Source organism: Schistocerca piceifrons, chromosome 2, assembly GCF_021461385.2.
Source record: "Schistocerca piceifrons isolate TAMUIC-IGC-003096 chromosome 2, iqSchPice1.1, whole genome shotgun sequence".
Classification (NCBI taxonomy): Eukaryota; Metazoa; Arthropoda; class Insecta; order Orthoptera; family Acrididae; genus Schistocerca; species Schistocerca piceifrons.
Genome location: NC_060139.1, coordinates 702067030 through 702082360, shown reverse-complemented (window position 1 = coordinate 702082360; position 15331 = coordinate 702067030). Strand labels below are relative to the sequence as shown.

Here is a 15331-nt window from a genome sequence, read left to right as displayed (position 1 = left end):
TCACAAAAGGAAGCGGAATAACTGATTTAGTTCTAGCAAAGTAGGTTGGAGGATCCCCTGGAGTAACTGCTATCTGCTCGTCATTAGAAGAGTTTATCGAAGTGACTTTTTCAAATGGGAAGCAGGACGTTGATCTACGGGTAACACAACGAAATAAGGATGTACAAGACTGGGCAAAGATTTACCAGTGGTTTAATGTCCATCCACCTTTTCCGGAAATGAATTAACTTATGTCTGTCAACAGGGATAATCAGAAACCTGAAAATAAATTGTCACCAAGTGCTAGAAATTGGTAACAGAACCTTCCAAAGTTATACTGGTTGTAATTTTGGCAACATAAAACAGTCTAAGAAGAATGTGCTGTTGTCTTTGGTTAGTATGAACAATGCCATAAAAGTGCACGGTGAAAAAGTAGCTGTAGAACATCTGACAATTTTCCAAAGACAAGCCACTGCAAAAGATTGGTGACATTGCAAAGCTTACAGAATACAAATTACCTATATTCCTGTTGCCCTTTTCTAACGAAGCGAGAATGAGGAAAGGAAAGAAATCTTCTCTCTATAAACATTTTCCAGAGGACAATGACGCAACTCATGACCTAAGAACACCTGAGCACCAATGTAGTAGATGGAGGTTTCTCTTTCATCACTTGAAATGGAATATAGGCACAGTTTCCCATACTTTGTAATCAATGCGTAGCCTATGTACTCAACATTATGGACAAATTGCAATTATGGTTTTTCATGGTTATGGTGGTGTCAATGGTACAAAAAAGCAGAGCAGAAGAGTCCTCCCAAAAATTTCAGCTAACCCCATTTTTAATGAAAGCACGACTGTAACTGTTCAGCAGGAGCATTTTCCTGCAAACGAAAAGAACAGAACCAGGCTTAGTACTAACAGAAACAGTAATTTCACTGGCAATGCTGATGATACAATAGTGAGATGCACATCAGAGAAAGCTGCTGACACCCCACTGTCCTAATAAGTCTACTATTTTACTCAATCCTTTTTCAGGACCTATACACTTCATGGAGCATGGTAGGGGCAAGGTTGAATCCAAATTGTTTTCAAACAAACAAACTCCAACAACTTCCTTTTGCTGAAACCTCCAAGATGTTTTTAGCAGGTATAACATGATCTCTTGCCACTTACAACAAAAGCAAAGGAGAAATGGTTAAGCTGTTCAGTACAATTGCTAACCCCAGCAGAAAAGATCACACAGGCTGGTGAGAAAATGCTTTTGGATATTTACCAAGCACTTGAATATCAGAAAGATCTGCATAAAATCTGGCATGCTGCACACTTAAAAGCATCAACAAAGCCAAACCCAGACCTCAACTTACTGTCGCCACCACTCTTTGTAGAGTCTATTTACAGGTATATTAATTTACTGTTTTTATATAATGATTTTTGCACCACCAATTCTTGTTAATCACAGTTGTTTGGTTACTTATTTAGAGATACAACAATGACTCAAAAACCTGCTACCTCAGACTGAGTGAGGATAGAGCCAAGGGGAGGATGGACTGCTCTACCCAATGACAACCAAAGCCCTAATTAATGGCTATGATGATGATACAATTGTTTATTTTTTAAACGTACCTATTCGAGAAAAGATGTTATTTCATAACAACTTACGCAGATTTTCTGCTATTTTTCAGTTAATGGCCATTAAACATTACTTTTATACCATTAAATCACTATTTTTAAAAATCTGTGATTCTTCCATCAAATGTAATGTGGAAACTATTAGTTCTAGAGAAAAAATGACTAGGACCTTTCTTGTAAATAATTTAATGTAGTTTAATTTTGTAATGGCAAACATTTTTGACAGAAGCCACAGTAGAGTTACTCAAGAAAAAAATTACCTTTAAATGCCTCCCTGCCCCCCCCCCTCTCTCTCTCTCTCTCTCTCTCTCTCTCTCTCTCTCTCTCTCTCTCTCTCTCATCTTAGGTTCAGATTAGCTTTTCGTGCCAGTTTTATGTTTTCAAAGCTATACGAAGCTATGTCCTTATAACAGACATTCACATTCGAAACTAAAGCAATTAATTTGAAAATAACTAACTAGACTACTGATTACAGGGGGCACCCATAATTGGGTGCAAGGGGGGTTGCCTCCACCCCCCCCCCCCATTTCTTACGGACAGGAAAAAATTAGTGCAGTCAGGTGATGTTCTTTCAAGAAAATTACTGCAAAGTTGGCATTACACAGGTATTTAACAGAGTCAGAACTGGGTGTTTTAATGGCTAGTTGCTAGTCACCATTTGTCTTCCAAAATAACAATACTCACGACTCCCCCCCCCCCCCCCCCCCACACACACACACACACACACACACACACATAAACTATCATATGGGTGCTCTTGACTGTGTAATAATGTTTTAGATATCTTCAAACATTAATATAACTGTAAAAATTCAATGTATGCTTTATGGAAGCACAATAAACGGAACATTTTAAGCAGCAGTTCAAAGTAAATTTGAAACACAGATCAGTCTAATTATGAAACAGATGTATTTGTATAAATTAAAGCACAAGCCAACAAAAATTGTTATGATATGTTTTATATTTCCTACTGTTCTGATTCTGTAGATGGCGGAGTAATAAAATCAAATATCACAGAAGTACCTCATAAGAGAGAAATGTAGAAAGTTATCGACAAGGCATTGCAGTTATGCTAATGGTAATAAAGTTTTGTTTTCGTAATGTTGGTAAACACTGCACAGTAATGAAAAGGATGCAATACCATCATGTAATTAGTTGAGCTTGATAGGTTATCAGTTTATCGCACAAAGAAATTCACTAATGTTTGTGAAAGTTTACAAGGAGACTACTGCCTCAAGTTAAAAGGGTAGCTGAATTCAAATGTGGTTGCACTTACTCACACAAGACATTTCAAAACTTCAACAGAGGGAAATTTTGACAAAATGCACAATGTGAATGATCGGCAATCAAAAGCGCACAAACTACCTGATGCCACAACCATAAAAGGAGAACGAGCAAACAGAATTAACTGAAAGACAGCTTTATGCGAAACAGATTCCAGCTTTGTTAAATGTTGACCAAAGGCAAGAGAGAAAATGAATTTCTCAGCAATGTTTGGAACATGTCAAATAGAATGAAAATGATTTTGTGCACTGCTTTGTTCCAGTATATGAGATGCGTGTTCTTTACTACACAACAGAGACAAAGTAGTAACAGAAAAAGTGATACCGATATGTAGCAAAGTGAGGTAACTATTTGCTACAATATTACTGCTTAAATAACTTTTTATCTTATGTATCAATAGCAGATGTACTATAATTATGTACAATATCAAAATTCTTCATTAGGTGATTTTCATTCAGATTTACCTATCATTCAGTGGTTTGGTTGAGCTATACTGATTCAAATGACCCACTCAAGTTCCTTATGAAAACGTTTTCATTTAAGAGAAATCACTGATTATGTCCACAGTTCATGCGATCAAAAAAAGTACTGTGAGCTCACTGTTTTATTTCCAAAAAGACATAACTCATTCAAAAACTATAATTTCCCCGTTTCCAATAAGCAGTTTTATTTATGCTAGGAAGTCGTCAAACAAATTATTTGTCACCTAAGTTTTGACCCACCTGAAAAGACTTTCATCATCTGAACTTATTTAATCTTATAACATACTTCTCTTGTTCCAATTTTTCTAATTCAGCTAGTACGTCTGATTATCCAAATAAGGTACTAATTAAGAATTAGGAAAATTGGAGATCTGAGAAATTTATTGGGAACTCTGTAAACCCACTGTGGAGGTATGCATTGAATCAGTCAGATAGTACATCAAACATCATTACTTTTACAGTTATCTAACATATAAATAAACAAAATTATTGCTTGGTCCAATACGAGTTTGGAGTTCATTATGGAAGCATGTTACGAAGAAACTGTCACTGTCTAGAATCCATTGTGTGTGGTTACTAACTTGATTTACTGCTATTATTACACTGAAGGAAGAGGCCTGATAAGACTGAGATGGTCCATTCAATTTGACTGTTATCATCACTGTAAAGTGAAATGTAATTACAAATTTCACTAATAATTCTTACACTTGTCTACATATACCACCATTAGACAATATGTCACCAGTCCTCGCTAAGTTATTATCAAGTTAACATCTCGGTGTGAATTTAGACCTAATCACTAAACCAACGTCCCTATATCAATGTTCGCAGTTAAACCTCATCATGTTAACTACTTAATGAAAAAATTCATGGCTAATGTTCACCATCACATGAAGTTCTGAGTGTGAAACTTCACCTTAATTATTCAAGTGATAACCTTTAGCCAATGTGAATAATTTACAGACTTACTTTGCACAGTCTACCTGCAGAAGTCAACATAACTTTTCTGTGGTAGTACACTAGTAAAACTCCAGTGACCATCTCAGGGAGTTGTTTGTAATGTTTGGGTGAAGGTGTGTCATTTGTAGATAGGACTCCATTACAGAAGTGTGTTATGAAGAAACTGTCACTCTAGAATCCACTGTACGTAGTTACTAACTTGGTTTACTGGCATTATTATCTCTAATGAAAGAGGACTGATAAGACTAATATGGTTTTCTTGTTGACACACAGATAGAAATATGAAAAAGACCGTGTGAGCTGATCACTAAAGAGTGTTTTAATCTGCAGAAAGGTGAAAGAATTTCAAGCTTAATTCAGTGATGTTGTAGCTCTTATTGAACTATGATACTATCAACTCAAGCAATTTCAGAGGATGAGACATCACAACATCAAGTGACACTGAGGTATTTTAGCAACACGGGCAGGTTAGAAATGTTACAATATATTCTGAAGTACAGTGATGGTTATTCATCTGGGATACAAAAAAGATTCCTCACATTGATTACCATGAAAGGGTGACATACTGATTGGGAAATATATGCAAATCTTTTTGACCCCTGTATAAAAGGTGGAGAAGTTAAAAGAAGAGGAAATAATCACATGTCCTCAGATCATAGCACCTGAGCACAAATGTACTTCAGCAATGGGAAATCTTATTTGATTATGAATTGTTCAAACATGTGCCCTAAACATCAGATGTTAAATCTTCAGATTTTCACTGATTTCCACATGTAAAAAAATCCTGTGGCTGGAAAATGTTCATAGACAAGAAGGTTATGCAAGGTGTAGTTTGGTTTTGGTTTTGCTTTGCTTTAGGGCGAAAACAACTGGGGTCATATGCACCCAAGTCAAAACTATATAACATGAAGACAGAGAGGAGTTAAAAAACGACTATACATCAATCCCAATTGACATAACAAGAGACAGCTAAAAACAGGCACACGGGAAAAGAGCTAAAAATACACAATACAGAAACAGAGGTCCAAAACTAAAAATTAAATGGCCTTCGCCATATTGCTTCGGAGGATAAAAAGTAAATGTGGTCGCCAGCCTGCACACCATTTGCTAAAGTGGCCAATAACTCAGACGGCAAACCCAAGCGGGAACGTAAACAGTTAAAAAATGGGCAGTCCATTAGGAAGTGGTGGACAGTTAAAACGTGGCCGCAATGTGTACAAAGTGGTGGGGTAGCCACTTATCGAATGACGATGGCTAAAAAGGCAGTGCCCAATATGCAGCCTAGTTAAAATGCCTCCTTCCGGTGGGAGGGCCATACAAAGAGTAGATGAATATTTCAGAAAAATTTCACCATTAAACTTTAAAGGAGGGAATATGCACAAGAACAGTTACAGACAAGGAGTGTGTCAGGAAAAAAAAAGTGCATTTCTTCACTGGCGCAATGGGAACTTCTCAACTTTACCTTGTATCTGTTTTTGGACAATTATTCATCAGTAACAGAAAAAAGCTTTAACATAACTAACAACAATAGCTTACGTTACAGGATGTTTACACATGATAGTAGGGAGAGACTGATGAGCTTAACTGTTAGTTGTAAAGTGCACAATGTATTCTACATGAAACAGTCTATGGTGAATAATAAAATTTCATCAAGAGTTTAGGGTTTCTAAAAATGAAGTTTTTCCTTAATTAACAGTAATCCTTGGCATATCTTAAGATTATAATGCTTTCACTGAGCAATTATTTCTATATCACCATCTATAACATACCTTTTGCTGTTCATATTCTTCTTCACTGTTTATTAAGTGACTTGATTTCATTTTCTTAAGTGGTCCCTTTTTACGAGCTCGAGGCAAAACTTTTGCTTTCACAACATTTCCATCTTCTGATCCCAGGGGCAACTTATGGTTCTCCTCATCTTCCTCAACTATCTGAACAATTTCCTTTTCTGCTTCACTCTGAATTTTCAAAGTCTTGTTATAATTTGTTGTTATTTCAAGTTTCACTTCCTCCAATCTTGCTTCTATTTCATCTATTTCATTAAAAAGTTTGAAACACTTTTTACAAATGACGTGACTGTGCACTGTGTCCTCACTCATCTCCACCCCTAAAACAGTTCCAATAGTATACGATATTGGTTTCTCTGTGGAAGTAACTGTGTACTTGTGAAAAATATTGCAGCTGTTCCTGGAGGAGACTGCCACACGACTATTGCAAATCAAACAATGGGTTGTCTTTGAACTATTGTTTTGCTCTTTTTCTGTATCTGGTGTCATGATATCTCCTTGAATTAACCTGAAATACAGGAGTGGAGTGAATTGAAACGTTTACCATACAAGCATATGCACAAAATGAATGTGAAGTAATGACAATTTGCAAGTATTGGTACAATAATGTGCACTGCAGTAGTTTAATTTGGAAACTTATGTTCAAATAACAAGACATCACAATTTCAACATGTTACTTTTGTCAAGCAGTGAATGTTCCTTTCCTATCAATTCTTAGCAGTATATTTTCATTTACAATGAGATGCTAACATATACTGTAAGTTCTAGGCTGTTTACTAAGGAATTTGTCTCATATCATATGGCCCAGTAACAAATAAGCAATGTTATTTACTTCCTTTCCTGCAGAGGGCACGTGGTAGAGCAATAATTACCAGACACAGCACAGTTACACAGCATCTAGTGATGTCAAGATTTCTGACAATGGTCATCTAAATTGTACACACTATGCAATTATCTAGCAATGTAGAACTGAATGTGACGTAAACATTTAAGCCTCCTAAATATTCTAGTTCATCCACATTACAGATTTACTTTTGTTTCACAGCCACTGACAAAATTGTTACCCATTAAGACAGTATACTCTATTGTAAATGTAAATGTTGCACTTAGTGCCATCAGTTGGTATGAAAACACTACAGTTGCAACCAATTGTGATGGTTATAACAGGCCCCAAAGTGTTAGTGTTGTAAGCTATTGGTAATGTCATCAAGTCTGGCAGAGTATATGATGAGTGTGCAATGCGTCAGATGGTTAGCAAGAATTTTGGAGGATTATGGAGGACACCACACACTTGTTAAGATAAAGAAACCAGCATTTAATAGAGTTTCGAACGGGGGGCATCATTTTAAGCCTGCTTGTGGCCAGCTGGGCAAATTCTGCATATGCAAACAGCAGACATTTGAATGTGACAGAGGCATCATGTCTGACTGAAGGGGGATGAAGGGGAAACCACATAAGGCATCCAGGTACTTGTCAACCAAATCTGCCCACATGAAGGGAGAAATGCCCCAGTGCGCACCAACCACATTGCAACCCCTTCATATCTGCACTTGCCATCCAAGCATAAGCAATGGCTTACAACAACACCCCATATCATCCCGTCCCATTGACTGAAGACCAGCAAGCCTACATCAACATCCCATGAGTAGGCTGCCATTAACACCACTGTAGTACCGTGACTAGAAGCATGGCCTGCTGCTGAGTGGTACTGTATCATTTTCCGTGATGAATCTTGTTTCTGCACTACCTCAGATCACAGTCTGTGAGTACAGCAGCACCATGGAAGAGGCTACATTTAGGCAAAGTTTGTAGGGACACATTAGTGTTATCCCCTAACAACTATCATCCTCAAGTGTTAACCTTTTTCAACATATGGCTTATGTGCCTGTGAACAGCCAGCATAATGTTGAGATACTCCCTTGGTCAGCAAGATATCCCTATCTGTCCCCAAACAATGTATGCAGGACAAGTTGTCACTGACTTCATCCCAATATAGCAGTATCAAGAACCATCTGCAACATTTGTGAGACAACTACCCCTGGAGAGTGTGCAATAGCTGTATATATCTACCCCAGTTGAATCAGCGCATATATCCAGGTAGATAGAAGACGCACCATTTTACTGACAAGGGACCAGCAATGGGCTTGTATTTGTCTTGGCTTCATTATGAAATAAAACTGGATAACTTTCAAAAATGTGAAGCTCCCTTTCACTCTCCTGTCCCTCTGGGTGTTTATCCTTTTTTGTCAGAGAAATTGTTTTATTGGCATTTGGTGCACATACCACATAGGCCAGCACCATATGACATTACCACATTTTAGACAGGAATCATAAGAAGAAAACAAAGTGCCTAAGTTTGTCAAAGAATGTTTCTTTGCCTGGAACTAAAAGTTTTAGAGTAATTGCAAATAGCTTAGTAAATTAACAAAAACTGTGCAATAAACTTTCACAAATACAAAGTGATTCGAGAAAACTGCATAACCTGGATTTAAAACATAATTTACACAGTAATTACATAGCACCTTAATTTTCACATTCACAGACAAATGTCTAGAAACAGAACAGATGAGATGGTAAACGATATATTGGCAGTAAGATCACCTTGTATCTGTATTGGTCACAACTTGTATTTGGACCACTGCAGTCTATCCAAAATTACTGCAGGACTGATAGCAGGGACAGAAGTGGTAGGGGGGGAAACCCACGCCGCAGGCCCGGACCACTTTCCGCCAATACCATACTACCAGTAGCTGCGGCAAATCCCCAAAGTTGCAAAACCATTGGTCCACACAACACTTTCTCCTTGCAGTGGAGAGCTGCTGCCAGGTAGCTCTCCTGAGTGATTGTTGTCTCCTATGGTTTTCTGTGTGTGTGTTTTTACTGTTGTAAGAGTTATTCTTTTATTTGTTGCTTCTGTTACTCCTCATATGGTACTGAACGAAGTAAACAGGAAGTTCATCGAACATTATAAGTGGAAAAGTTAGACATGATTGTCTTGGCCATGGGATTGCCATACGAGGGCAGTCAAGAGAAATGGTTTGCGCGTTATGTGCCTCCTTTGAGAATAAAAAACATAATGTTAGCCTGCTGCTCTCTAATACAAAAGTGAACGATAGAACTGCTGCAGCCTTGAATACAAGCAAAAACATTTATGTGAATATTGGGAAGAAAATTTTTGACAAAGAAAAGGAAGTTGAAGAACCATAGGAACCTAACATACCTGGGGAAAATGTCATATTGGAAGCAGATTACCAATATTTATTCATCTGCCGAGGACGAGATTCACCATTACATTTATAATAATTACTGCGGGAAGGAACATCTGACACTCAGGAAGTTACTATTCAAACTTAAAGACTAGGACTTTTTCAAGGGAGTCACACATCCTTGTCCACTGTTTTACACATTCTTGGCTTTCACTACGGAAACTTCTGTGGACGCAAGCTGTTGATGGAAAGGGAGGATATAGCTGCATGGTGATGCCAATTTTTAAGGGACATCTGTAGCATAAATATTGAAGTGGTGTGGCTTCATGAAACTTGGGTCAGTTCTGATCAGGCTGTCAAGCAGAGGTGGACAGATGCCTTCTGGCAAGGGGGGAGTGGACTTTTTCTTCTCCATGTAGGTACCTTGCAAGGTTTTCTCTCAAATAGTCTCCTGCTTTTTAAATCAAAGAAAACAGGAGATTACCTTGAAGAAATGAACCACACTACATTTACAAAGTGGTTCAAGGATACCAAATCTTGGAAAACAGTCAACAATTTTTCAAAGTAATGCTGCTTACCATTCAGTTGTTATTGACAAGCCACTTACCACGGCACACAGAAAGGAGGAAATGATTGACTGCCTTCAGCGTCCTAATGTCGATGTAGGTGATGACCTCAAAAAGGTCGAGCTTATGGAAAAATCTCTCTCTATAGGCCACAGATCCATCTCCACGAAATCAACGAACTGGCAAAAAAAAACATGGGTACACAGCCATTAGACTATCACCTTACCACTGCCATTTCAACCCAACAGACTTGATATGGGCCCAAATCAAAGGTTGCATTGCCAGGAATAATAACAAATTTACCCTCTCTGCAGTCTAAGCACTTACAACAGAAGCCATCCAGAACACCACACTGAGGATTGGAAGAAACCCATCAAACATATACAAAGCATCATGGACAGAGCATGGCAGAATGACACTCTTTTTGGAAATTTCAGTGGAGGAGATGATGTTTCATTAAATGGCACAAGTGAAAGCTACACTTCAAGAATCCGTCATAGCGACAGGAATGTATCAGTGGAGTTATAAAATGAATAGTTTCGCTGTGTGGGTTAGTTGAATGAAATTTAAGATTACGTGTGCGTTCTGTGCAGGATGTGGCAACACTGTTCCATGCCTTCACATGCTCCTGGTGAAGTGTCAATCCTAAACTAATTTTGGAGAGACTATAAAGTTTTTTTTTTAATGATATATATGCAGTTATAAAACACAAAAGTATTATATCAGTGGTAGATGTTGCACTAAGAACTAAGTGAAAAAAATGGAATGGGCCAGTCCTCCAGCTGACTTGTGAATTACAGAAGGCAACATCTGACAAATGTGAATACAGCAACTAACATTTTACTTTAAAACCAAAACATAACAATTTGCAATCATCACCTGGAAATAGAGAGTTGTTTAATGTGCCAGCATTTAAGTAATCACTCTTACACATAGTGCAAATGAAAATAGTTCCAGCCCATCTTCCTAAAAAACCTACATTCACTAAAATAATTATATAATTATTTACGTGTGCCTGGTGCAAGATATTTATTTATATGCACCACGTTAAAGATGATTTGTGCCCAATGTTCTTTGGCAGACACCTTTAAACATCTATGTTTTGTATGGGTGCAGGACTATAAATAATCACTCAGTGCAAATGGTAACACCAAACCATTGTCCACATGTTCCATTAAACAGGAAGGTTTGCCTCTTCTGAAGTATCATAAAATTAGCAGCTCCACACTAGAGAGTTGGCAACATTATTTCTTTTAATTATTTCTACTCAAAAAGTAAAGATGGGTGAACGTTACATTGTGGTAATGGAACTATCACTATTTTAAACCCTCTTATAATATTCCTATTAATATTTATGCAAATTTACCAAATAGGCACCACCAAAAACTTTCCCAGAAATTTATAATATTTGACTTACATCTTTGACGCAATATTTTTTCCTTCTTTTTAATCCAAAATTACACTAACTGTGAAAGGGACGAATGAAGGGTGTGTGAATTTACAATCTTCTCTTTAAGGTCTTAAGAAACCGAAAATTAGCTTTCAGAGAGAGAGTAAATGGAGAAAGGAAGGCACTGAGCTCTATTTCAGGAATGGTCTTGGCATTTCTGTATGTGAAGCACAAAAAAAAAATCTAAATTTGGAGGATCAGAAGAGGATTCAACCTCCTCTTCTCATGCACAGGAAGTGTCTTTCCTTGCATCATCTCACTAGACAACCTGAATTCCGAGGCCAAATAATGTTGATGTAGTCACAACAATGAAGAATGTAATCTGTTTTGATCTACCTCTAACAATTCAAGGTCACCATAAGTCTTCTAAATGTCACCTTACCTAGTCCATCTGCTTAGTGGTGTAACATTGGAAGTTCGACAAATCGCCATGACGGATCCACAAAATATAACAGCTTAAGAAAACCAAACACATTTAATTTCATTTTACAAACAATAGAAGTGAAAGAAACATGCTTATGATACAATTCAATACTCTAACCATCACACTCTTTACAACCAATCAGTAACCATTACATTTAATGCCACCCCTCCATTAATTTCAAAAAATGCAGCACAACCTGAAGTACAAACATTAAACTGGTTAGGAGAAGTATTACAGGTGTTGATGTGCAAAATTGAGAACCATTCGTCATTAAAGGAATAACTAAACATGAAGTTCCCATAGTACACTCCTGTAATGCATCCAGATATACTTCCCAACAAACTTTCTCAATAAACAAAGACTAAATCTATTCTGAAAGAGCATTTATTATGCTTCAAAATTAATGAAGCACTATATACCTGTATGAAATTGAGAACCCAGGATGTTCCTGATCTTCGTGCTGTGTTTCCACTGGAGATGCCATTGGGGACTTCTGCAGGCCCTATGGAATGAAGTGATTGAAAATACACTAATTCATCCAGGAGAATCATAATTTAAAGATGGGATACGGTTTCTTTAAAATACCTGACTGAATGTGAAATTTCGAGAAGACAAGCGTGCATTTTTCTCAACTGTGATTTGCGACAGTGAATAACTAATAACGAAGTGTACATTACGCCTATTACGGTTTGCCACTAATCAGTTGACTATACTGTCACAATAGTGTTTGATGATACTCGATGTTTTAATTGCAAAAACTGAAAAAATACTGAATGATAGGATTTAATGTCATGGAGCATAATGGAAATGAAAGTTAATATTATTGAAGGAGACTACTGACGAAATTTTAATCAGTCTTAATTTCGAAATATGTATCGAAATGCCAGAACCATGCATTGTAGAATTATATAACTGTTCACAAAGGTAAGACAACATTGTATTTTAAAATGTTACAGCTCAGTGTGTATAAATGACTTCAAAAACGAAAGCTATCGCTTTTTCGCGTAACATTAACACAGCAAATTTTGAACGACGAAGTATTTGCTTAACAGGATACTACTGTGTGGGATTGGATAACGCCTTTTGACTGTTGGGTTGTTCTGCACGCTATGACCGTTATTATATGCAATAAAATATTTGTTTACAAGCTGTGCGATGGTTTCGGCACAAGCAACTGTCAATATACAATTGATGCAGGCTGCCAACAACTTGCAACACGCTTCCGTTACCAACACATTTACAACAGGTTCGTGTTTTCAGTTGGCGATGTTTCTGAACCATGTAATTCTGGGTATTACCCTATATATCTAACATAAAACTCGATTATGCTATATATTCTCTATAACATAAATCATATTGCGCGAACTTTATGTCTATTGGCCGAAAAATACACCACATAACCAGCTCGTTAAATGCAGAAACCAACTTAGGTTATGCGACGAACTTAAATGTCAACAGTTGGCGCAACATACGTAAATCGTTTGAAGTGTTTCGCCCAATGGTACATCGAAGTATGTAGTGTCTTCCCACATCTAAATAGTTATCTGTCAAACTGGTATTTCAACTTTTTCAGTAAATTACGAAATTTATATTGTTTGTATCGCCAACACATTCAGTACTAAAGCAAGAATTCACTGAAGAATGTGTATCCATTTAAATGATCCAATATTGGCAAATTTTTAAATTCACTACTGTTAATACTAACCGAGGGGCATTTGAGTTTCAACAAAGATTACATACTATAAGAGTATGAACAAAATAAATTTAGTAATTTATTAATTACTTTATAAAATTTATAAGGAGCACTACAGGACGCCCGTGTGCCTTATTTTCGTACAGATACGACAAAATGTTGGCATCAGACTATTTGCTCAGGAAAACATATACGCTCATGCAGTAATCTAACTATTGTAACACAAAACAATCTATTCGTTACTCACATACCTTATTTTAACAAGTAAAAACAGGCAGTCAGAAGTTGCCAGCCCTGGACAAACAATATGGCGCTCAGAAGGTCACTATCTAGAGCTGCGCTGATTCGGAGCTCAGTGTATTAGGCTGAACGAAGAATGCATGTTCATTAATTCATTGGAATACCGTTATAACGTGAGCATAAAAGTGTAAAAGCTATATCTAACAATCAATAATCACAGTTAATTCGAAAGTGTTTCTTTATTCGTAGATTTTCTAAGTTGTTAATACACAAAGATTACATGGCAAGTTGTACAAAGCAAAGACATTACTCCCGTAGTCAATCATAGCAAACGTCACGTTATCAGTTGATAACTTTGCTAATGAACGTTGATCAGAAAAGCGATGTAGTAAAAGAGTAATTTTCAGAGTGTTTATGTCATACAAGCTGAAAATATTGCATTGTCAGAAAATTGGACTTATATTTCGTGCTAGCTAAAATTTTTCGACAATTCTAGTGCCTTTCACATATCTACAAGAACCTTTTCTTTTTGTAAAGCCGAATCAAACTGGACTTCAGGGGAACGGTGGGAGGCGTAACATCAGATCATGTTGTGTTGGAACTACACGAAACATCAAAACAATCTCACTTTGATTAGCACAGTATCAAATATTGAAAATAAGGTTATGAGATAGAATCCGTGACTAAAAGCAAGAGCCTTTTAACATGTGCGTTGCATTTATATTTCTTTCTAAGTAACTACTAACTTCAAAACCAAATTTATTTTTCTTTTCGGGTAGAACTGACTTTCTCAGTATTAAGAAAGGTCGTTTAATGACAACTGTGTCGTCAGTTTTATGTTCTCATTTATGAGCAGTGAAGGCATTTTCCTTTCCATAAGTGAACACAACTTCCTATGTTAGCAGACGACACCATGATCCCGCAAAAACGCCAATCTCTAATATTTTGTCCGAAAAATTTTACATTAATGTACCGAGCAGGTCCGTTGACAACCTGTGAATGAAGCCTTTTGAAATGCATTGTGCAATGTTTTGAAGTTCCGCTCCGTCAACTGAGAATTGACCTGTAGAGTAGCTATAAAACAAAAAAGGTCAATTCACACTAGATATCAATAAAGCTGCAGGCTACGTCACCGCCAAACTATGGTGTGTTTACATCAGACAGAACGTCAACACAAAGTCACTTCCCTTAGTTCAATTCTAAACAGTAAAGTGAGGTTTTGAGATATCATCCTCGATACATAATGTCGGAATATAATATCAGAATTCAGAACCTAGGAATGAAATGATAAAGTTTATTAATAGCCAAAGTGAACTTCATAACAGATGTTTTTTGCAAAGTTTGTATGCTAAATCGTTAAGAATAAAATAGAAAGCGTCAGGCGAACAATTGAAAACATCCGTATTTCTGTATTAGCGAAAAAAACACCTACAATATGTAGAGTGCAACACACAGAACCTTCCTACCACACCCACTTAAACATTTTCTTTTTAAGTACCAGATAACAACTACTTTATTTCCCTTAAATAGAGCTGACTTTTTTATAGTCAAAAGTTGTTTAATGGAAATTGTCTCATCAATTTATGTTCTTATTATGAACAGTGTAATTTTTTCTCTGTCCAGTTATTGTA

At 36.8% G+C, this 15331-nt stretch overlaps 1 protein-coding gene across 4 annotated transcripts in view; it reads right to left on the bottom strand.

Annotated features, from left to right (window-relative positions):
- LOC124776950 (zinc finger protein 37-like) overlaps window positions 1–13993 on the bottom strand; it is a 78669-nt gene extending 64676 nt beyond the window's left edge. The window contains exons 1-4 of one of the 4 annotated variants that reach the window (XM_047252177.1): window positions 13919–13993; window positions 13712–13825; window positions 12187–12269; window positions 6104–6629 (exon numbers count right to left, since the gene is read on the bottom strand). In XM_047252177.1, the coding sequence (XP_047108133.1) occupies window positions 6104–6629; window positions 12187–12251 (591 nt within the window). In that variant the 5' untranslated portion in view covers window positions 12252–12269; window positions 13712–13825; window positions 13919–13993. Of the gene's footprint in view, window positions 1–6103; window positions 6630–12186; window positions 12270–12352; window positions 13195–13550; window positions 13690–13711; window positions 13826–13918 lie in introns of those variants that run through there. The other 3 variants (XM_047252179.1, XM_047252180.1, XM_047252178.1) reach the window with 3 other exon arrangements.
- Window positions 13994–15331: the final 1338 nt, after the last annotated feature.